The sequence below is a fragment of the Prionailurus viverrinus genome, chromosome D3 (genome assembly GCF_022837055.1).
Source record: "Prionailurus viverrinus isolate Anna chromosome D3, UM_Priviv_1.0, whole genome shotgun sequence".
Taxonomy (NCBI): Eukaryota; Metazoa; Chordata; class Mammalia; order Carnivora; family Felidae; genus Prionailurus; species Prionailurus viverrinus.
The window spans coordinates 33,368,404-33,391,048 of NC_062572.1; the positions used below are offsets into that span (position 1 = coordinate 33,368,404).

Here is a 22,645-nt window from a genome sequence, read left to right on the forward strand (position 1 = left end):
ATTACCAGATAATAAATTGTATTGTTTTAAGCCACTAGGTTTGTGGTAATTTATTATAGCAGAAATGGGAAACTAATACAGAAGTCTGAGTTAATAAAAAACAAAAGAGGGGCCCCTAGGTGGCTCAGTTGGTTAAGTGTCCAGCTCCGGATTTTGGCTTAGGTTGAGATCTCATGGGTTCATAAGTTCAAGCCCCCACATCAGGTTCTGTGCTGGCAGGAGAGCCTGCTTGGGATTCTCTTTCTCCTTCTCTCTCTGCCCCTCCCCTATTTGTGCTTGCTTGTTTTCTCTCTCTCAAAATAAACTTAAAAAAAAAAAAAAAAGGACACATTTCAAATAAAGTTACTTAGGAAATATTTTATTGTACAAAATTTACATTTGTTGTAAATACTGAAATGCATGGCAAAACAACTTTTTGTTAATCCATTTTTTTTGAGATTTTCTGTGAAAAGATTTATTTCCTAATACATTCTCAGATAATATTTGTTTAACAGTTGTGTTGGTAATAAGTACCTTGAGACATAAGTTATAAAACTGAAAACAGATCAAAAAAGCGCAGGAGGAAGACCACTGCCAAAGAGTAATCTCCATGAACTTGGCATTTTCCACTGCAAGGCAGATGCTGTGGGGTCATCACACTGTAACTGAAAAAAAAAAAAAAACAAAAAAAGTTTAATCCTTCAACTTTACCACGAAATCCCCTTTTCACATTTAAGTAGCATAAGACCCCTTCTCTAGTTTTTTTTGTTTCTGCTCTTTTTGACTTTGACACTTTTAGTTGTGTTTCACTGTAAGTAAAAACAAAGCAATACATTTCCATGTCTCTATATTAACTGAAGATAGATTTCCTTAAGTTCCAAATCATAAAGATATGCCAGAAAGGCTATGGGTGAAGTCCATCCAGTAAAATCAAATTTGAAGGGAACTGAGGTAAAAAAATAAAAAAAATCAGTGCTGTGTGATTTGTATCAATTTGTTCCTAGCAAAAGCATGAATTAAAAAACAGTACCTATCATATAAAGCAGCCTTACGGTGCTTCTATTATGCCTAAAGGCTAACTGATTTCCCTGGGTGTAATGCTCTTATAACAGAGAAAAGTATTTTAATTATAATATGTATTTAATAGTTACAGTATTGCTTACATAAATATCTTTTGCTTTCCTGAAAAAAAAATCCTGAATTTGAAAGAAATTTGTTTATTCTTGTAAAAATATGTCTGGTATGATTAATGCAATGTGACCAATACCATGAAGTACTTAAAAGTTTTCCTTTTTTGGAAAATCAGCTTTAATGAAACAACTGTAGATAACTGGTTGGTTAAATGCTCTCTTATCTTTTCAAAAGCTGAGCTAAACTAAATTTTACATAAAGATGTGTCAAATTTTCACTTATTTGGCCTACTTATATAGAATATAAAATACAAGTTTACAAATACATAACTGGAGAAATCAGAGGCTTAAATGTAGTAAAACTTACACATGGTTTGATTATCTGAAGCCATTCATTAAGATATTCAACAAGACCTAGAGCATCTGGGATATTGTCTCCTTCTGACACAAATTTCAGCAGAACCACCATTGGGATTTCTTTAGAACAGCTATAATAAATACAGAGAAAAATTAAGTATTCTTCTACTGATATAAGACCCGGATTCCAGTGTGCCTGTTTTTATAGCTAAGACGATCTGCCAGGTTTTAGGCAAGGAGAAGATGCCACCTAGTAAGAGCACTTATTTATCCCCCTTGCCCCAGATGTATGGTATTTGTGGGGATAGAACTAGAAGCCATGTAATTAATGCCCACCATGGGCATATGTAAATTTGTGTATCACACAGGGCTGCATGAAAAAACATCCCCACTGAAAAATGTTCTGATCTACTCTCCAGATCTGCTGTAGAGACAGTGATTTTCAGAAGCACCATAGCAAAGGGACTGAAAGAAAATAATACCCTTGTTATTAATAATCTAAAGCAGTGAAGGAAAAGTGTGGAATAAAGGGAAAAAAACTTATTGCTATTTCTTACAGATTCTATCTACTGAGTGATTTATTATGTGCTAAGGACTGTCTGCATATTTTATAATTCAATCCCTCAGCAATCCTTGAGGAAGTTGTAATTATCTCCATTTTATAAATGAATCAGTTTGGAATAATGGGAACACAGACAGAATGCCTGGATTCAAATTCTAGCTCTGCTACTTACCAGACATGTCAGGCAAGTTACTTAATCAGAGCTTCAGTGTGTCTCATATGTAAAAGAGGGAACACAACAGAACTTACCTCACAGGTTGTTGGGACATATAAAGGAGGCAGTAGAGGAAAGTGGTTAACACAATGCTCAATACATAGTCAATACTATGAATGTGTTAGCCAGTATGATGAAGTAACTGAAGGGCTTGAAGCATATTTAACATGCTCAAAGTTCTGTATCTGGGAAGTAGCAGAGGTGGGACTTGAACCTGAGTCTTTCTGACTCCAAAACAGTCTCCTATTTGCTATAAATGTCTCAAGCTAGTGATGAGATGGAGGTAAATCAATGCAAAAAGCTTCCTGTTTGCCAACAAAAGCAAAAATATTTTCTAATACACTAAAATCAAAAACTAGGAGAAAAATACGATGCTAAAACTTGAGAGCACATGACTGACAGAGAGGTTCAGAAATAAAGTGAGTTGGGTTCCTAAGCAGGGGATATCAGATGTGGAGAAGACTCTGATAGGGAGGTTCAGAAGTCTCAGATGTACTAGGAGAGGCTAACGTAGCATCTCAGTCTCTAAATATTATAAATTGGAAGTTGTTAGCAAATTACATCATCTCCATATGTAGTAGAAGCTCTCAAGCTTTGTATGGAAGCACTGTGAGCTGTGATGACTCAGAAGATTCCAGATCCTACACATTCCTTAGAAATGGATCCTGCCTAGAGGAGGCTAGCTAGCCTCCCTGGCTGTGCCTTCATTTTCAAAGCTCGACCTTAAAAAATGAAGAAGTATGGTCTTGAATTTACAGTGCCTCCACTACTAGTTTGTAACACAAAGAGTAGCATAATAGTTTTAATACCATCCTCTGGACCTCTCTAAAAATGAAAAGTGGAGAATGACTAATTTTATTACTTTGTGACATTAAAACCTAGACACATCCATTATTAAATTATAAATGCACTTCTATTCCCATTAAATATATGGGATTTCAGGTCAGCCACACCACTGCCACCCCTTATTATTAGAGTAACTAATATTATTTTTTCCAGAGATCAGAATATATATTTGTTCTCATAATGGGAAGGCAAAATATATATGTTACAAAAAATTTAGCAAATATTCATGATGTGCACTGAGGAAGAAAAAAAAGGATTCAAAATTATATAAGCTCTATGATGAGTTTTTTTTCAATTTCAAAAATTCTTTATTGCAGTGAATGTATAATTACACTGAACATTGAACAAGGGTTTGATTATAAGAGAATAAAAGATGTGTGTTAGAAAATTAAAAGAAAATTGATTTTGTGAGAAACATTTTTAAACAGGATGAACTCTAAAGTTATAAAGGTAGACATGGTATATCTTGCAGATATGTACATTTAATTCAGATATATTTTTAAAGGAGTTGGGAAGAGAACAAATGAAAAATTAATAATGGTAGTTACTTCTGATACGTTATATATACACACACACATATATATACGTATATATACGTGTATATATATATATATATATATATATATATATACATACACATATATATGGGGGGTGGGGAGAGACAGGGAGAGAGAGCATGTGCGCATGCAAGGGGAGAGGGGCGAGGGGGGGGTGCGGAGAAAGAGAGAGAGAGAGAGAGAAAGAGAGAAAGAGAGAAAGAGAGAGAGAGAGAAAGAAAATCTTAAGCAGGCTCCATGCCCAGCACGAAGCCTGATGCAGGGTTCAATCTCATCACAACTGTGAGATTATGACCTGAGCCTGAAATCAAGAGCTGGACACTTAACCAACTGAGCCACCCAGGCACCCCAGAACTGAGTATTATAAATATAGTTTCTTTGGACTATTTTATATTTTCCAAAATTCTATGATGACTATGTCTAACTTTTATAATATTTTGCTACCGTTGCTAACTCTGTGGGCAAGTTTACAACTACCCAGAAGTTATTCTTTGGTCTCACATTTTACCCTACACATGTGTGGCTTAGACTTCAAAGACTCAGAGAGACCCCTACAGCTCTTCTGAATAGTCCTTCTATGGTTCTCTGCCTTGTACTTTCCGAGTGTCCTAGCATTCTCCAATGCTGATATCTGTCTCCTCAAATCAGCAAGACTGGTCTGCTCAGGTTCCCTCCCCCTCCCTGTGTTGTAGTCCAGAAAATATCTCCAAGCAGAAAGTTGGGGGCAATTGTAGGACTTTATTTGCCTTCTCTCAGGGATCACAACTATGTGCTGCCTGGTGTCCAAGTCTGAAAAACAGTGGTTTCATTAATTTTGTCCAATTTCCAGTTGCTTATGGCAAGATGGCAAGTCTGAGATCATTAACACTGAGTGGAGCAAAAGGAGGAGGCTAATTTGTAAAGAACTAAGCAGTCAGGGTGAAGGCGCAGAGAGCTGTAGGAATACAAAGAGAGTAGTAACTTCCTTGTGCAGAAGGGAGAAGCATGTAAGGACACAGAGGAGTGCTGTACGAGGTGACTCTTAGAAACTGGGTTGGTTTTTGCAAGGGAGACAATAGGAGAAAGTACATGGGACAAGGCAAGGAAGAATGAGACAGCTTTTAGGAAACCGTGACTGCTAGTAGCTTAGCTGGAGTCCAGGGCACCAAGGAATGAGCCAGGCAAGGAGATCCTGCAGGGCCTTATATGACACATTAAGAAATATGAACCAGATTCTGCACAAAGCAAGTAAAACTGCTGATGGATTTAAAAAAAAAATTTTTTTTTTTGATGTTTATTTTTGAGACAGAGAAAGAGCATGAATGGGGGAGGGTCAGGGAGAGCGAGACACAGAATCTGAAGCAGGCTCCAGGCTCCGAACTGTCAGCACAGAGCCCAACACGAGGCCCGAACTCACAAACTGTGAGATTATGACCTGAGCTGAAGTCAGATGCTTAACCGACTAAACCACCCAGGCGCCCCACTGCTGATGGATTTTACTCTGGGAATGTTGTGATCAGTTCTGAATTTAATTTAATTTTTCAATTTTTTTTTTAATGTTTATTTTTGAGAGACAGAGTGAGCCCGGGGTGGGGGGGGGGTGGTCAGAGAAAGAGGGAGACACAAAATCTGAAGCAGTCTCCAGGCTCTGAGCTGTCAGCACAGAGCCTGATGCAGGGCTCGAACTCACGAACTGTGTTATCATCACCCGAGCCAAAGCTGGACACTTAACTGACTGAACCACCCAGGTGCCCCAGTTCTGAATTTCAGAAGGTTGATTTTAGCAATACTGAAGATGGATTAAACGGAGTCATAATGAAGGAGGCGGGGGAATCAATCAAGAGATCTTGATGGCAGCAGCTACAGACTAAACTCACACCCCTCCAAAACTCATATGCTGAAGCCCTAACCCCCAATGCAATTCCATCTGGAGGTGGGACCAGCACAGGTAATTGAGAGTAAACCAAGTCATAAGGGTAGGGCCCTAATCTGACAGCACTGTGGCTCTGTAAGGAGAGAAGGAATCAGAGAGGTCTCTGCTATCTGAAGATACGACCAGAAGGCAGCCATTTGCAAGCTAGGAAGAGGGCCTTCACCAGAACTCAACCATGCTGGCTCCCCAATCTCAGACTTCTAGCCTCTAGAACTGTGAGCAAATTAATTTTTGTGGTTTAAGCCACCCTGCTGATTTTATTTTGCTATGACACCCCAATCAGACTAACAGCAGTCTAGGCTACAAATGATGTGGCCTGAATGAAGCAAAAGAAGGACTGAAAGCTGGTGGTTTGCAGGGCAGGCCAGAGAATGATTACGTAGCCATGGCTTCCAGGCTGTGGTAAAAGAATAGCTGAAGTGATATTTTATATGATGAGCAATAAGCTAGACAGGAAAAGAAGTAAAAACACGAATGGGTGACAGACTGGAAAAAAAGAAAAGTGAAAAGAAATGAGCAGGTTTTAAGGGAAAAAGAGAAAGCTGGAATGGTACACAAGTATGGCCAGAAATGGGCAAAACAAGGTGTATTGGGAAAACAAGCTGAAATGCCTGTATCCTTTCTGACAGAAGTCTTAGATATTTCAGAAAGAAGCAGGGGCATAAATAATTACAAATAACAAGGAATAGGTTCAACTTTTAGACAAAGAATAAAGCTCACTATGATCCTGGACCATGAGTGCTAGCTCTAGAGTGAAGTGGTTAAAAGTGCAGAATTTGGGGCCGGATGCCTACGTTTGAATCTTGGCTCTGCCACATGTTACTCATATGGCTTTTAGCAGTTATTTAACCTTGCAGCCCTTCAATTTTTTTGCTTATAACATGTAGTTAATAGCACATATCTATAAGGTCAGTATGAGAATTAAATAATTTAATACATGTAAGGTGCACAGAAAGTACCAGGCACATAATTTGCTAACACCATTACTACTTATGTTACTATTATGACTTCTTCAGGTCATATAGAAATCACAATGCAGATTTCAGAGCAAGCAAACCAGTCATTCTACTTTGCAAGGCTAGGATTATACTCTTGAAATTTATTATGTTAAGTAAGGAGGCAGATTTTTGGTGGACTTTCAGCAATGGTAACGGGGACATAATTTTTTTCTAAGGTTAGCTCTGCCCACTTCTCTAGAGCCACCACTGACAGCACAAGTGGTGCTCCTTATTCATGTCTCCTCATGGGAGAGCAGAGAGTAGACTAGCAGTAGAAGCCAGCTTCTAAACACCGTTGGCTCTGTTTTCCATGAACCCACCAGGCAAATCAACTCCTAGCAAGGAGGAAAAGTCAGAGGGAGTTGAAGCATACAGCAAGGCCTACTGGTTAGCCCTAAATTTAGCCTCGGGTCATATGAAACAGGAAGCTAAGGGATAAGGCAGGCAAAAATGGGGATAGTGTAAGTGTCTACAAATCTGATGGCAGATTGGGCCATCATATAAGTCATAAAAGTCAATTTACAAAAAGGGGCTTAAAGAAAAAAAGATCTCTTTCTAGTTTCCTCCTTTACTTTCACTTGCCTGCTAACTGTTAGTGATTCTCAAAGATCAATCAAGAGCGACTGCAGAGAATTTAAAAGAAAAACGCACAAAAATAACTATAAATCTGTTATTGGGCATATAATATATAAAGATGTAATTTGTGACAATATCATAATGGGACCAGTAGTAGTTTTTGTATGCAACTGAAGTTAGTATCAACTCAGACTGTTACAACTTAAGAATGTTACATGCACTCACCATGGAAACCATAAAGCAAGTATCTCTAGAATATACACAAAAGGAAATGTGAAGGGAATCAAAAGATGTCCCTATAAAAAAGGTGGCAGTAAAGCAATAAATGAAGAACAAAAAAGGTATAAGACATACAGAAAACAAATAGAATAACAAGTCCTTCATTAGTAATTACTTTTAATGCAAACGGATTAAACTTTCTAATCAAACGACATAGACTAGCAGAATGGATTAAAAAAATGATCTATTTACCGTCTATAAGAGACTCACTTTGAATATAAGGACACATATAGTTTGAAAATGAAAAGATGGAAAAAGATATTCCACACAAATAGTAACCAAAAGAGAGCAGGGTGGCTGTAAAAATATCAGACAAAATATCAAAAACTGTTATAAGAGATGGAGAAAGCCATTATATATTGAATAAAAGGGCCAATTCACCAAGAAGATGTGATAAATACAAAGATATATTCACAAAACAAGAGCCCCAAAATATATAAGCAGACATAGAATTGAAGGGAGAATTAGACACAGGCTACAATAACAGTTGGGAGACTTCAACACTCCACATTCAATAATGGAACAAACGGACTGATTCATAATGAAATAGAGGGACTTACACAACACCATACACCCATTAAACCTAACAGATGTATACAGAACATCCCACTCAACACAAGCAGAATACACATTTTTCTCGGGTGCACATGAAACATTCTCCAGGACAGACCTTTGGTAGGGCACAAAATAAGACTTGATAAATTAAAAAGATGAAAATCATACAAAGTGTCTTTTTCAATCATAGTAGAATGACACTAGGACTCAACAACAGAAGGAAAACCAGAAAATTCACAAATATATGGAAATTAATACAGTCAAGGAAGAAATAGGTCAAAGAAGAAATCACATGGGAAATCAGAAAAATACAGGAGAAAGAAAATGAAAACAACATGCTGAATTTAAGAGTTGCAGCTAAAGTAGAGTATGAGGAAAAGTTTCAGCTGTAAACGCATGTATTTAAAAAGAAGAAATTTCTCAGATTGATGACCTAAGTTTACATCTTAGGAACTATAATAAGAAAGGGAAACTAAACCTGGAGTTACCAGAAGAAAGGGAATGATGAAGATTAGAGTGGAGATAAATAGAAAACAGAAAAACAATAGAGGAAATCAATAAAACCAAAAGTAGTTATTTGAAAAGATCAACAAAATTTACTAAGAATAAAAGAAAACTCAAATTACTAAAATCAGAAATGAAAGTGTAGATATTAGTATGGGCTTTGCAGAAATAAGTAGGAGTTATTATTTAATGAGTACAGATTCTCTGTTTAGAACGATGACAAAGTTCTGAAAGTGGACAGATGGTGATGGATATACAACACCGTAAATGCATTAATGCCACTTAATTGTACACTTAAAAATGGTTAAATTTAATGTTACGTATATTTTACCACACTTAAATTATGTGATGTGTAAAGATATAAACATATTCTCAAAGTTCTGATAAGTAATCCAACACACTCTCCCACTTATCTTACTTTCATTATTTTTAAGTAGGCTCCACACCCAATGTGAGCCTTGAACTGGTGACCCCAGAGATCAAAGAGTCACACATTCTACAGCCTGAGCCAGCCCTTCCTACTTTCATTTTTAAATAAGGTGGGGGAACAAATGAACAAACAGACAAACTCACCCTTCATCATAGAGTGTTTTTGTGATACCTCCTCCAGGAATACGGATACAAAACTCAGAATCATCTATTTCAGGAATGCATGGGCTTTTTTCCATTTCTTCCCAGTTCAGGCTCTTTATTTTATTTTGAACAGTTTTTTGCAAGAAAGGTGTAAGCAGGTATCTGAAGGGAGTACTAGAAGCAATCATATAATTCAGTTTTTAAAAACATAATAAATTTGAACATTAAGGCAAGTATCAGTTCTTTTAGCAAATACTATTTGTTCCATGTGTATTTTGTTGCAAAAGCAAAGCACAAGTTTCAGCAGTCTACGGAAGAGTAGCATATAAAAATATTGCTCTGGCTTGCTATTTACACACTTAGGAGAGAGCATAAGGACCCAGGCCCACTTAAACTAAGGCAAGGTCAGCATGAAGATCATCAATTTCCCACAAGCTATGCTCCCTTCTGGCCAAGAGGACTTTTGTGAGATTCCTAGAATTGTATGTTTATTGTGAGATTCCTAGAAATTAGCTCCAGTTTTGAAAGGTTAGTCTTGGCTAATGCTTTTCATCATAATTTTATAGGTGCGGAAATGATAATGAAATAGTTTATATTTCTATCTCTTGGATACTTTGCCTTATATTTAGGAATTCAGTGTGACATACCTGATTTATACTTAGAGGCAACTGGATTTCTGCAATGACTGAATAAATAGAAATACGAATTCAATTTTCCAAAAATCATCCAATGAATCTCTCCTCTTTCTCTTTATCAGCTCAGCTCTGTAATGTCACCACACACCGAAGCACAGTTCCAGAACAATCTATATCTTTACACCAAAGCCTTCCTTCTGCCTCAACCATAACACTACTAACCATACTCCCTCCTATCTCCTGACTTTATCATCTTTCTAAATTCCAGAGAGGGGAGGTAAAAATATACCTAACTTTTAAAACTTATTTTAGCTTTTTAATAGACACCATCATAATATTGCATAAATCAAAACAAAACTTTTCAAAGGCAAAAACATACCTGCGAAGCTGTAGGTCATTACGGTGATATGAATGACTGCTTGAAAGAACAATAACTTTGGCACAGTTACTACTTTTCACCCAGGAAAGCAGTTTTTCACAGAATGGCTTTGATTTATACTTCGTATACCATTGAAAGAATAAAAAGAAAGTCTAAAAGTTAGATCTTAGCATATAATGAGTATTATATAAAATATTTTATTAGCTTTATGTGACGATAATTTATGTATTAAAATTATAATTATTTTTACTTCCACTTTTCTGTCCTTAAACTGAAGGTGAGAGACGAAGAGCAATGAATTGTTTATTGTAGCTTTACAATTAAGAAATAAATCACAAGAAATCTAGTTTCAAAAAAATTCTATGCTGATGGACAAAGGAAAATTTCCCAGTTCTCTACTTAATCTATCGTTACTTAAAAACTATCACATGGTCATCTATGAGATCTTCTTGCTAGAAATTTCTGACCTGAATCTGATCAGGAAATGATTAGGTGAATCCAGGATGCTGAACATCTGGCATGAATCCTCAAAGAGTGAATACTATGAAGAACAGAAAAAGGAGGCCACTTCTACGTCAAAGGCTAACAACTAAAAAGATGTTACAGCCAAATGTAACATGTGAACCTTGATTGAAGGTTCCAAAACTGAAGAATATTTTGGGGACAATTGGGGAAATTTGAATATGTCTTATGATACTACTGAATAATTCATTAAGAGCTGATTTTCTTAGGTGTGATAATGCTGCTGTGGTTGTGAAGGAGAATGTCATGAAGGAGAGATACATGCTGAACTATTTATGGGTAAAATATCATAACATCACCAGCCTACTTTTGGATTATTTGGCAGAAGGAAACTGCATGCACATGCAGAGAGAGAGAATCAAGCAGGTATGGCAAGCTATTAACAGTTGGTTAATCTGGGAAGTGGGTTATACAATTTTGGGGGGAAAACTACTTTATGGAAATTCTTCTCACAGACCGCTATTAAATAATTATTCAATAAAATTTAAAATGCAGATAAGAAATAGCTAGTTCTTCAACTAGGGAGATGGTACAGTCTGATTAAATTAAAAAACTGTGTTTCAGTTTTCTGAAATCTCATTTTACAAATGAGGATAATGTTAATACCTGCTTTGTCACACTGTCGAGATGCTTATGTAGAGTAATATATATATAAAGTACTCACAGCCATATTGGTGTGAAGAAATCAATGCTCAATAAATGTTAGCTATTTTGAAATCACTATTCCCATCTACCAAAAATTTCATTCAGACATGTTTGTCTTTCTTAATTCTTGAACTTACACTGGTATTAGGAAGAGAACAGAAAAAGCCACATAGCATAATGGAAAAATATTAGCAACTCTCACTGCAAAACTTTGGGTATGGTATTGTTAACTAAAGAAAGTAAAGAGTGGATCTAATATGAATATTAAAATAATCATAGCACTATTCACAGTTGTCTCAAACTAGAAAAAAATCTAACATTCCATTAACAGTACAATGGATAAATTATGGCTTATTTATACAACAGAATCCCACATAGAGGTGAGAATGAACAAACTACCTCTCCTTCGAACTACATGGATGGACCTCACTAACAGAATGTTGAGTAAAGGAAGCTAGACATAAAGTACATGCCATGAGATTCCAATTACATAACAATATAACTAAGATGGAGTATGCGGGAGAGGCAACAGAAAGCTGATAATTTTCTGACCTTCTTAACAGATGGTACCTTAATCGACTCAACCAACATTTACTAAGAGCTCCTCTACATGCTACATACTTTTCTAGAAGCTGGGGATATGAGAGTGAGTGATACACTGTCACTTCTCTCAGAATACTTACTTTATATTAGAGGTAGATAATAAACACATATATGATACTCTAAATAGTGATGAATTGTGAAGAAAACCACCCCAGGATAAGACAATAGGGTAGCCAGGGGAGGCCTTTCTGATGAGGCAGCATTTAAGCAAGGACTGAAGGAAGTAAACCATTTAGGTGTCTAGAAGAAAAGTATTCCAGGCAGAGAAAATAATGTAAAGACTCTGAGATGGGAGTGAGCTTAATCTGTCTGAACAACACAGGGAGACCAGTGTGGCTAAAGCAGGGTTAATGAAAGAGGGAAACCAGTAATGAGCAAACAGGAATGGCTCTAAGTTCGATTAAGTAAAGCAGTTATCCAAGAGAACTCTCTGTGATAATGGAAGTGCTCTTTATGGCAGCTGCTTGCCACACATGGCTATGGAGAACTTCAAATGTGGCTAGTGTGAAGGAGGAACTGAATTTTTAATTTTATTTTAGTTTATGAATCAAAATTTAAATAGCTACATGTGGATAGTGGCTACCATACCAGCACAGAGGTAGAGCCTAATAAGTCACAGTAAGGGCTGGGAGTTCACTGGGATGAAAACAGGAAACCACCAGAGGGTCTGAAAAGAGAAGTGATGGATTTGATTTAGGTTTAAAGGATAACTGGTGGTGCTATCTGCAGACAATTAGGTATTTATGGAAGTGGGCAGAGCAAGAATAGAATTAGGGGTAGGAGAGAAGGCAGTGATTTGGACAAGAGTGGTAGTGGTGGAAGAGGAAAGAAGTTAGATTCAGAATTTATTTTGACATGTACATAATTTATACGTAGATGTCACTGGTTGAAATGTAATACAAATGGACTAAATCCAAAATATTCGTTTGTTTAAATGTTTTCACCCATGTTACCTAAATTGGGAATATATAAGATCCAAACAGTATGCCTCATTTCCTTTCAATATAATCAATCAGTAAATGATGGTAACACCTATTCTAAGATTGGTTCTCTATAGAATCAGACTTTTCTTAACTGTACATACAGTAAAAAGAGCAGAACTGAGTTTTGAATCTTAATTCTTAATAATACTTAGTATTTTCTCATTATATTTCACTTCAATCAACTTAAAAAGACAAATATACTAACCTTAATAAAAATGGATCTTAACTGAAGAGCCACTAGCTTCTTTGAAGGCAATGAATATACTACAAAGACAAAAAGAAAATGAAATCATGAGAGTTAAAATGATGGAGTTATACAAGTGAAATTACTAACATAAAAACTAAAATTGAATTGTAAGAACTTTTATACCTAATATTTTCAATAATTAAATATAAAACATATGAACTATATCATTCAGTTAAAATAGAACATTTTAGAAGTACCTTAAAATGCACCTGTGGGCTTTATTCTATATAACAGATTCATTTCTGAAAGGTTAACTGTTAAGAAAATATAAAATTATATTTCTTCTGACTGTGATTGTAGAATCAGGGAAGAATTCCCCGGAAACTTCTGGTGTTATGACACATGAAATCATTCTTAAGAATGTTTTTATTTAAGGGGTGCCTGGGTGGCTCAGTCGGTTGAGTGTCTTACTTTGGCTCAGGTCATGATCTCACAGTTTGTGAGTTCGAACCCCACATTGGGCTCTCTGCTGTCAGCCTGTCAGCGCAGAGCCTGCTTCGGATCCTCTATCCTTCTCTCTCTCTCTGCCCGCCCCGCCCCACCTGCACAATCTCTCAAAAAAATAAATAAAACATAAAAAAAAAAAGAATGTTCTTAGCTAAAAACAAAAAACAAAAAGGGGCACTTGGGTGGCTTAGTTGGTTGAGTATCCAACTCTTGATTTTGGCTCTGGTCATGATCCCAGGGTTGTAAGATCGAACCCCATGTCAGGCTCTGTGCTGAGCGGGAGCCTGCTTAGGATTCTCTCTCTCCCTCTGCACCTATCCCTCACACACGCTTTTTTTTTTTTTTTTTTAATGTTTATTTTTGAGAAAAAGAAAGAGAGAGAGAGACAGAGTGAGAACAGGGGAAAGGCAAAGAGAAAGGGAGACAAAGAATCTGAAGCAGGCTCCAGGCTCTCAGCTATCGGGAGAGCCTGACACAGGGCTCAAACTCACGGACCATAAGACCACGACCTGAGCCTAAGTCGGACGCTTAACCGACTGAGCCACCCAGGCACCCCTGCTCTCTCTCTCTCTCTTTAAAAAAAAAAAAAAAAGTTATTCTCCCCTCTTCTCTCTGGAGAAGAGCAACACTCATTGGGATTTAGAGAAGGAATAAAGTGCAAGAGAATGTTAGCCATATAATAAAATCCCTGGAATAGGTACGTTTGTGTTCTTTAGAAGTTTTTGAAAGATAACATGCAAGATAATATGTAAAATTTTCTGAGTCAAGGTGTGTGCTCTTCTTCAAGGAAAAGGATCCACAACCTTCACTCACATTCTACAAGGGGGCCTACTGTGCTGACGCTTAACATGTCCCTGCCCAACCTCACCTCTGAGAATGAGAACCAAGGACAAAATATGGAGTTTCTTAGAGGCATGATTAGGCCACTGTGCTGAAGAGTAAAATTTTAGTTACTGTAAAATAATTTACAAATAACCCAGACTCCAGTAAATCCTTTGGCAGATCATGTCTCTCCAGCTATAGCTCTTTTGGGGAGTGTTGGACTGGGGTAGTGACTAGGGGCTATGCTGCAGCAGCAAGCCTAATGACCTCCAGGTATTTTCAGGACAAAGGAGGTAAGAGCAGAAATTTAGGAAATAGGGAAAAGAGCACAAATTTAGGGGAAAGGGACTAAAACATGAGCCACTTAGGCCTGTAATCTATCTCTGATGTGCACATTTAGTGCAATTCAACAGACTTAATGGGAAGAGGATACATCTGTAGGGAGTGAGCAAAATGTAAGACATACCACCTCCTACAATATTAGCACTCATATTCATCATCAGTGTATCAGGAAAATCTTTTTTAAGATCCTGCTTCCCATTACTTTTCTCTTCTGAGGTGATACAATACAAAAGCAACATCACCTTTCATGTTTTCTGGTATAAAATATGTAGCTTTTATCTAATCAAGGCTTTAGATCTAAGAAGTTACAGAAAATACAGACACTAGGGGACCAAGATAAATGACACTACAAGGAAGTTATAAGACATATGCAGAAGATAGGACATTCAATAGGACAATGGATCTAGTTGTTTCCTCAATAAATTAGTTTCATGAAGGGATTAAAAAAAAAAAAGACTGCTGCTCTACAGTAAAAAATTTCGGAGGCATAACAATCAGAAGTACTATGGTGGGTCTTAGTTTATTTTTTTATTATTATTTTTTAATGTTTATTTATTTTTGAAAGAGAGAAAGAGAGACAGTGTGTGAGTGGGGGGCAGTAGGGAGACACAGAATTCAAAACAGGCTCCAGGCTCTGTGCTTAACCAACAGAGCCACCCAGGTGCCCCTAGTGGGTCTTGGTTTAGACAAACTAACTTTGAAGGACATTTTGGGGTAAACTGGAACAGTCTGAATATGGATAGGGTATAGTTAAGATATTAAGAAATTACTAATTTTGTTAAATGTGATAGTATTTTAGCTATAAAGAAAACGTTCTTTAAAAAGACAAATACGTATTTAGAGGTGGAATGTCATGATATCTATAATTTATTTCAAAATACCTCATCTTAAAAATAGATAAAGTAGATTAAAGGACATAGCCAATTGCCTTGTTGTGAGTTTGTGTCCGAGAAAAGCCAGTGGGCCTTCCACTAGTGTGAAGGTCCATCAGGGTGGTGTGGTGCTTAAGAAACAGGTCTCAGGGGCCAGAGCCTTGATTAGAAACTCAGGTACACCAATTATTAGTCATGTCACCTTAACTTCTTTGTACAATGGTTTCCTCATCTATAAGACTACGTATAGAGTGGTTGTGAGGATTAAATGGATTAATACATGTAAAGAGTATTAATGCACACAGTGCTCAGCTCATATAAAATGATAGTTGTTATCATTAGTGGAAGTATGTAAATTCTAGTTCTACTATTTCTAGTACTTTATCCTTTAAGGCAATAGCTGAATTCAGTCTTATGGTAAACAGAACACTGAGAAGCCAACAGAGCACCTTGTCATCAAACGAAGCAAGTGGGTGCTCCTGTGCTTCATGATCAATAGCTTTCCCCCACTCACTCAGAGCAGTTCTGTATTATAAACACAGTGGTCACGGCAATGTCAACTGTGTTCCCCAATTAAAACAAACATGACAGTGCAATGAGGAATTATGGAGATTTATGGCATGGTAAAAGCCTATGTCTACTAGTAGTATTAGGCAACTCAATTCTCTGAGCCTTATCAATATTATATTATTATGGATTCTATAATAACATGAGAGGATAACTATCAGGCCTACGTAAGGTAGCACATGTTAAACATACAGGACTGAGCTCGGTGGAATTCTCTTTACCCCTTTCTCTAGTATTAGTGGTGCTTATACTTGCCAGAAAGATCAGAAATTAAAACTGAGGATAAAAGAAGGACAAAAAACCTTTATGTTAAAAAAAAAAAAAGGAAATCTCAAATTCTAGTAAAAAATATAAGTACAGTCATCTTAGGAGCTGCCATTTAGAAAAGACTAAGAACTAAAACCATGATGTACAATAGGACAATATGACCAGGTCATAAATACTGCACAAAACTGGCACTAAATAAATATATGCGATAAAACAATATCCAATGAATCTATTTCTGATTTAAAACAACTCTTCCTTGTAAGAGAATAAAACATGCAAAACCTTACATACCTTCAGCATTTATACTGAGTTCTGTTGAATTTTCTTCTGCAGTTGCATATGGATTGTTTCCAACCATTGGCACAAGACAATCAGTATAGAAGTAACCAATCTTACACATATTCAGTGTAGAAATAATCAAATCTATTGCAAGCTGGCCAACATTTCCAACAGATACTGCTGGCTGAAATAAAAAATGTTCATTAAGTAATCAAAATTAGCAGCACTTTTAAAAGCTTAGACAGAAGACAATAATCACAGGACTACATCTGAATGGTTATGCTCAGGTGCATCAGAACTAAATATGGACTCTTTGCATTAGCTTCAACAAGGTGTCAGCAGGGGCTTCCTCTACTTTGGAGACTATTGGTTTAACACCTTATTGAAAACCGACTATGTGCCAATCATTGCTCTAAGCACTAGGAATGCAGGAAGACAAACGGATAAAAATTCCTGCCTCGTGGAACTCTCATTCTAGTAAGGGAGTAGTTAAATATAATAAAATAGTGAAATACAGGCGTACTTTATTTTATGGCACTTGAATGTCTGTGGCAACCCAGCCTCAAGCAGGTCTTTTGGCACCATTTTTCCAACAGCATTTGTTCACTTTGTGTTTGTCACATTTTGGTAATTCTCTCAATATTTCAAACTTTTTCATTATTATTATATTTGTTATCATTTGATCTATGGTGATTATGACTCACCAAAAGCTCAGATGATGGCCAGCATTGTTTAGCAATAACATATTTTAAAATTAAGGTATGTACATTGTCTTTTTAGACATAATGCAAACTTAATACATTATAGTATAAACATAATTTTCACATCCACTGGGAAACCAAAAAATTCATCTGACTGGCTTTATTGTGATATTCACTTTATTGCTGTGATCTGAAACCAAACCCACAATATCTTTGAGATATGCCTATATACAGAGGTAAGTGCTATGGAGAAAAATTAAGTGAGAGTGTATATGTGTTTGGTTGCAATTTTAAACAGGGTGATCAAGGAAAGACTTTAGGTGACCAGTCAACTATAGACCTGGGAGACTTAAGGAAGACAGCCATACGAAGACCAGGGGAAAAAACACTTCACGCAGTGAGAAAGCAAGTATAAAGGCTTCTTGGGTCATCTTTCCCTTTGCTTTGTTAGTGCATAAAGGTTAGAGTCAGCTTCTTTTTACGTTGAACACACACACACATATTTACCCCCATGACTTCAAACAGTCCAACCGCCAAACCTCTACCTATCGCCCAGAACATTTATCTCAACTCCAGAGACTAATGGATATCTCCCCATGATTCTCTCATAGGCAATGCACATTCAACATGTACAAAACTAAACTGTTGCCCAAACTTGTCCTCATGTTTTGTATTTCAAAAGTGAAACAATTACTCAATTACCTAAACTAAAAAACTTCTTCCTTTTCTCCTACCAACTACTTATAATACATGGCTAATTTTTATTGATTCTACTTATCTCTTTAATATAGCCCTTCCTTTGCATTCTTCTAGCAATTGTTTCCCCCATCTCCATTTCCTCTTATTTTTCTGGGTCCCTCAGAGTGGTCTCCCACTTCTCATTGCTCTCATCTACTAATCTCCTGGTTATCTTCTGTAATTCCCTTACCCTTCCCAAGGATTCTGCTACTTAGTTTAGACTGTTTCTCTCCTGTAACTCTACACTTTCCTCACTACTGTATTCTTCTCATCAGTATGTGTATGTATGTATGTACGTATGTGTGTATATATATATATACACGCTATAATCTTTCCTTCTAAAATACCCTCCCTTGATCCTACATACTCCCCTAGCTACCACCTCACTTCTTGGTGTCTCTCCATAACCAAAATTCCCAACAGCTGTCCACTAAAGCACAAGCATTCAGGCACTTTATCTCTGAATTAATGAACAAATACATACATGTATTCTCTATCTCTTCTTCCACTTATTCAGCCCACTCCAATATGGCTTCCCTCCCTTTGCCACTTTACTGATAACGGTCAAGGTTACCGCCAATAATCTCTTAGACATTACTTTCCCCACGAATCTTTTTTTTTTCTTCTGCCAGATATCTCCTGGAAGGATGCTTTTCTCTTTTGTGATTAACAAATATTTTTCAGAGAGATACTATGAAATACTACAAAATTTCCTTCAACAGTACATCATCACAAATTTTAGCATTCACTGATATTTCTTGCATGCATTAAGGTGAGGATTGCCCAAAAGTGATTATCATCATTTAAAAAATTAAGATATAACTGACATATAACAGTGTATCAGTTTCAGGTATAAACATATATCAGCTGATATAAATATATACATATTGTGAAATGATTACCACAATGTTTACTTAACATCAATCAGATACAAATTTTTCTTGTAATGAGAACTTTTTAAAAGAATGTTTTAATGTTTTATTTATTTTTAAGACAAAGAGAGACACACACAGAATCCAAAGCAGGCTCCAGGCTCTGAGCTGTCAGCACACAGCCAGATGTGGGGCTTGAACTCACAAACTGTGAGATCATGACCTAAGCTGAAGTCAGAGTTAACTGAGCTGCCCAGGCACCCCTTGTAAAGAGAACTTTTAAGATCTACTCTCTTAGCAAATTTCAAATATACACTACAGTACTATTCATTACAGTCACCATGCTGTACATTACATCCCCAGGACTTATTTATAACTGTAGAGTTGTACCTTTTGACTACCTTCATCTATTTCATCCAAGCAGCTCTCATTCTCATCTGCCTCTAGCAACCACCAACCTGTTCTCTTTATCTATAAAGTTGGGTTTTTTTTTCCAGATTCTACATATGAAGCTTTTTTTTTTTTTAACGGGTCCCTGTGTCCCTCCCCCTCCCAACAAATCCTAGGGTTCTTCTGTGCCCTTTACAAAGTGCTATCCTAGCATTTATTGCCCTTATTGATTTACGTGTGTTTCCAACTAAACTGGACACTCTTTGAGGACAAGGACCTAGTCTAGTCTTATTCTAATAGACTGTTTATTGAAATAGTGACTGAATATGGGCAATTTTAGGAGCAATAAAACCGTGTGTTAGGTACTGGCAAGGTTTCCTTTTCTGTAGTTATCTGGTTAATGACAAAGCCCTGCCAGCTTAAGAAAGGCTCTGCTACTAGCTGGAAAAAAAGATTTTCTAGGATACAACGAAAAGAAGATGGCCCGCACAACCTATGTACAACGTTACCAACAATAATCAAACACATTACGTTTTACAGTTAAGACTACAAACTCTAGTCTCAGAAACGTTTGGTGATAGCGCCAGCAAAGATTCTTTCTGCAGCCCGGACTCTAGCGACAACCTCCCCGTTTTAAGCAAGCACGGTCTTCTGTCCCAGGGCGAGTGAAAGACCTCGAGGCGCGGTGGCGGCCCCCCAGGCGCCTCCCGACAGACAGCACCCCAAGCCAAGCTCGAGAAAGCGGGGACTCACCATTAGGAAGGTGAAGCCAGCGAGGTCGGGGACAGAATCTCCGCAGGGAACAAACATGGTCGCACCGAAATGGAAGGACTGGGCGAGCACTGACCTAGAGGAAACGCAGGCGACGCGAGCGCCTCGCTCCGTCCGCGCGCTGGAGTCCCCAGAGCCCCTAGCGACGGGGGCGGGGCGGGGCCGTGGAGTCGCTCGGCGTGGGGTCCTGAAGGGCCCGTCCAGCTACCTGCCGGTCCGCAGTGCGGAAGGGGCCCGCGAGTGGGGAAGAGATGGGGGTCGGCAGCGCCTGCGGAGACCCCGGCAGGGCAGGGCGATGGGGAGCGCTGAGGTTGCTGGGTGGCGACCCCGAGGGAGGGGAGCGGCAGGTGGAGGTGGTCAGGCAGGGCTGGGGGCAGCCCGAGGCTTGGTAGTCCGCGCCGTTTGAAAGCAACAGTTGAGAGCCGCAGCCGCCGCCGCAGCCGCCGCTTCGGCTCCCGCCCAGCCCGGCCTGACGCGGCGTCGCGCCCCCCGGGAGCTGCGCGAGGCCGGCGGTCGCGCCGGCTCTGCTCTGCAGCGTCTGGCACTCCGGGGCTGGCCGGGGAGCGCCCAAGGCGGGGAGAAGCGCGGTGAGGCGCTGGCCCCAGCATGTCGCTGCCGCCGGAGAAAGCCTCGGAGCTGAAGCAGCTCATCCACCAGCAGCTGAGCAAGGTGAGGGCCGCGGGCGCCGGGCGAGACCGGGCCTCTCCGCCCGCCTTTGGTCCTGAGCGCCCGACCTGGCATCCCGAGGCCCGACCGACGGCGGCGCCTGTTTGCCGGGGACACGAGCGCAGGCTCTGGGGCGCAGAGCACGGCTGGGCCGTCTCCGGGTGTCCAGCCGGGGCCGCTCTCTAGCCTCGCTGAAAGACAACAATGCCGGCAAGTGCTAGTGAGAGTTTGAGGTGACGGAACGTGGGAGAGTGATAGCACAGCTGTGAGAACGAAGCATTCATCCCGCGGTTTCTGGAGATCAGATCGAGTACAAGTTGTGTTTGGAGCAGGTGTATATTCAGAGGTCTGGAATTGGAATTACTTTAAGGGTGAAACTTGTGTCTTTCAAGTTGAACCAAATCAGCAATTCTTAAAGAAGTCATGAAAGGGAAGTTACTGAAGGACTTGCAACGAAAAGCGTTTGTGATGTTTCGAAGCTCAAGGAGAACATTGTTGAGGTGCTCAACTGAATGCAGTAATCTGAAATAATAAAAGCTACGGTTTATTGTACACTTGCCAGGCTTTCTGCTCAGTGTTCAGCATTTTTTGGCTAAGCCTCACAATATGGTCTTGGCAGGGCATTATTTTTTTTCCAGATTCATAAAGGGTGAGTAAGTTAACTCAGGGTCACATCTAATAAGCAGACTTTGAGGTTCTCCAGGTTTGTATTCTTTTGATTATACAACAATTGTCTTTCAAAAGGTCTGCTTTGGTTGAGTGTTATTTGTGGGGAACTGATAACAAAGGTGGCAGATAACCAGCTGAAATTATTCCTAGAATTTGTACTAAAAACAAAAAAATCATCCTAAATTTTTTTTTGGTTTTCTTCCTTTTAAAAATCTTAACCTTTATTCTTATTGAATTCTGGTAACAATTTTACATTTACTATTATCTTGAGAAGCCTTCCTGAATTTTATCTATCTACTCTCCCATCATTTTTTTTTCCTTTGGGTGTTTTAGAAAGAAATTAGCTGATTGGCAATGTTTGATGACTTTGTAATGTAAATGGTAATTCGAGTTTTCTACGTAGATGGATGTCCATGGCAGAATAAGAGAAATCCTTGCTGAGACAATACGGGAAGAATTGGCACCTGATCAACAACAGTTATCAACTGAAGATTTGATCAAAGCCCTTAGACGTCGGGGAATCATTGATGATGTGATGAAAGAACTTAATTTTGTTACTGTGAGTAATCTTTTAGGGGAAAGATTTTGAGAGTATGTTCTCATGCTTAATGCCACTTATAGGGTCCATATTTGGGGCCTCTTTTTAGGAAAACCACTTTAAAATGAGAATTTGGGAGTGGCTGGCTGGCTCAGTCGGTAGAGCATGCAACTCTTGTGGTTTGGAGTCTCACATTGGGTATAGAGATTTCTTAAAAAGTAAAATCTTTAAATTTTAAAACATTAAATGAAATAAAGTGTTAAAAAAATGAATAAGATCATTTTACCTAATACTATCTTTACTTCAAATATAAGCTAACTCTACCCTTGAAAAATAGCAAGTAGGATTATGTATCAGTGAGATTGGAGTTACATACCATATTGCTCTCTCTACAGAATTTTCTGTTGTTATTCTCTGGTTCTGTAACTTTATACATATTTTAGTTAAATTAGGTCACCATAACCTAGTTCTTTTTCACTAGTATTGTTCTATAACGTTTTTGATTAGGCATATTTTTTTAATACATTCTTTTGGAACTCCATTGTCTGTGATTAACAAATTATCAATTTCTTTAAAAAAATGAATGGGGCGCCTGGGTGGCGCAGTCGGTTAAGCGTCCGACTTCAGCCAGGTCACGATCTCGCGGTC

The 22,645-nt window shown here is 38.3% G+C and overlaps 2 protein-coding genes across 5 annotated transcripts in view; one reads left to right on the forward strand and one right to left on the reverse strand.

Annotated features, from left to right (window-relative positions):
* Positions 1-337: 337 nt before the first annotated feature.
* On the reverse strand, positions 338-20,276 carry PSMG2 (proteasome assembly chaperone 2). Its single transcript, XM_047827162.1, has 7 exons — positions 20,107-20,276; positions 16,665-16,836; positions 13,015-13,073; positions 10,057-10,175; positions 9,043-9,216; positions 1,477-1,597; positions 338-644 (listed from the first exon to the last, which is right to left on the reverse strand). The coding sequence occupies exons 1-7, from the start codon at positions 20,161-20,163 to the stop codon at positions 546-548; spliced, it is 801 nt and encodes a 266-aa protein (XP_047683118.1). The 5' UTR covers positions 20,164-20,276; the 3' UTR covers positions 338-545.
* Positions 20,277-20,653: 377 nt separating this feature from the next.
* The window catches only part of CEP76 (centrosomal protein 76), a 34,139-nt gene continuing 32,147 nt past the window's right edge, over positions 20,654-22,645 (forward strand). For 3 of the 4 annotated variants that reach the window (XM_047827159.1, XM_047827158.1, XM_047827161.1), the window contains exons 1-2: positions 20,654-20,793; positions 21,863-22,018. In XM_047827159.1, the coding sequence (XP_047683115.1) occupies positions 20,731-20,793; positions 21,863-22,018 (219 nt within the window). In that variant the 5' untranslated portion in view covers positions 20,654-20,730. Of the gene's footprint in view, positions 20,794-20,897; positions 21,291-21,862; positions 22,019-22,645 lie in introns of those variants that run through there. The other variant, XM_047827160.1, reaches the window with a different exon arrangement.

Coding starts and splice junctions, on each gene's coding strand:
- PSMG2 (XM_047827162.1), bottom strand. CDS start 20,163: ATGTTTGTTCCCTGCGGAGATTCTGTCCCCGACCTCGCTGGCTTCACC. Junction 16,837..20,106: donor CTGGCTTCACCTTCCTAATG/GTGAGTCCCCGC, acceptor TTTTTATTTCAG/CCAGCAGTATCTGTTGGAAA. Junction 1,598..9,042: donor AAAACACTCTATGATGAAGG/GTGAGTTTGTCT, acceptor TATTTATTATAG/CTGTTCTAAAGAAATCCCAA.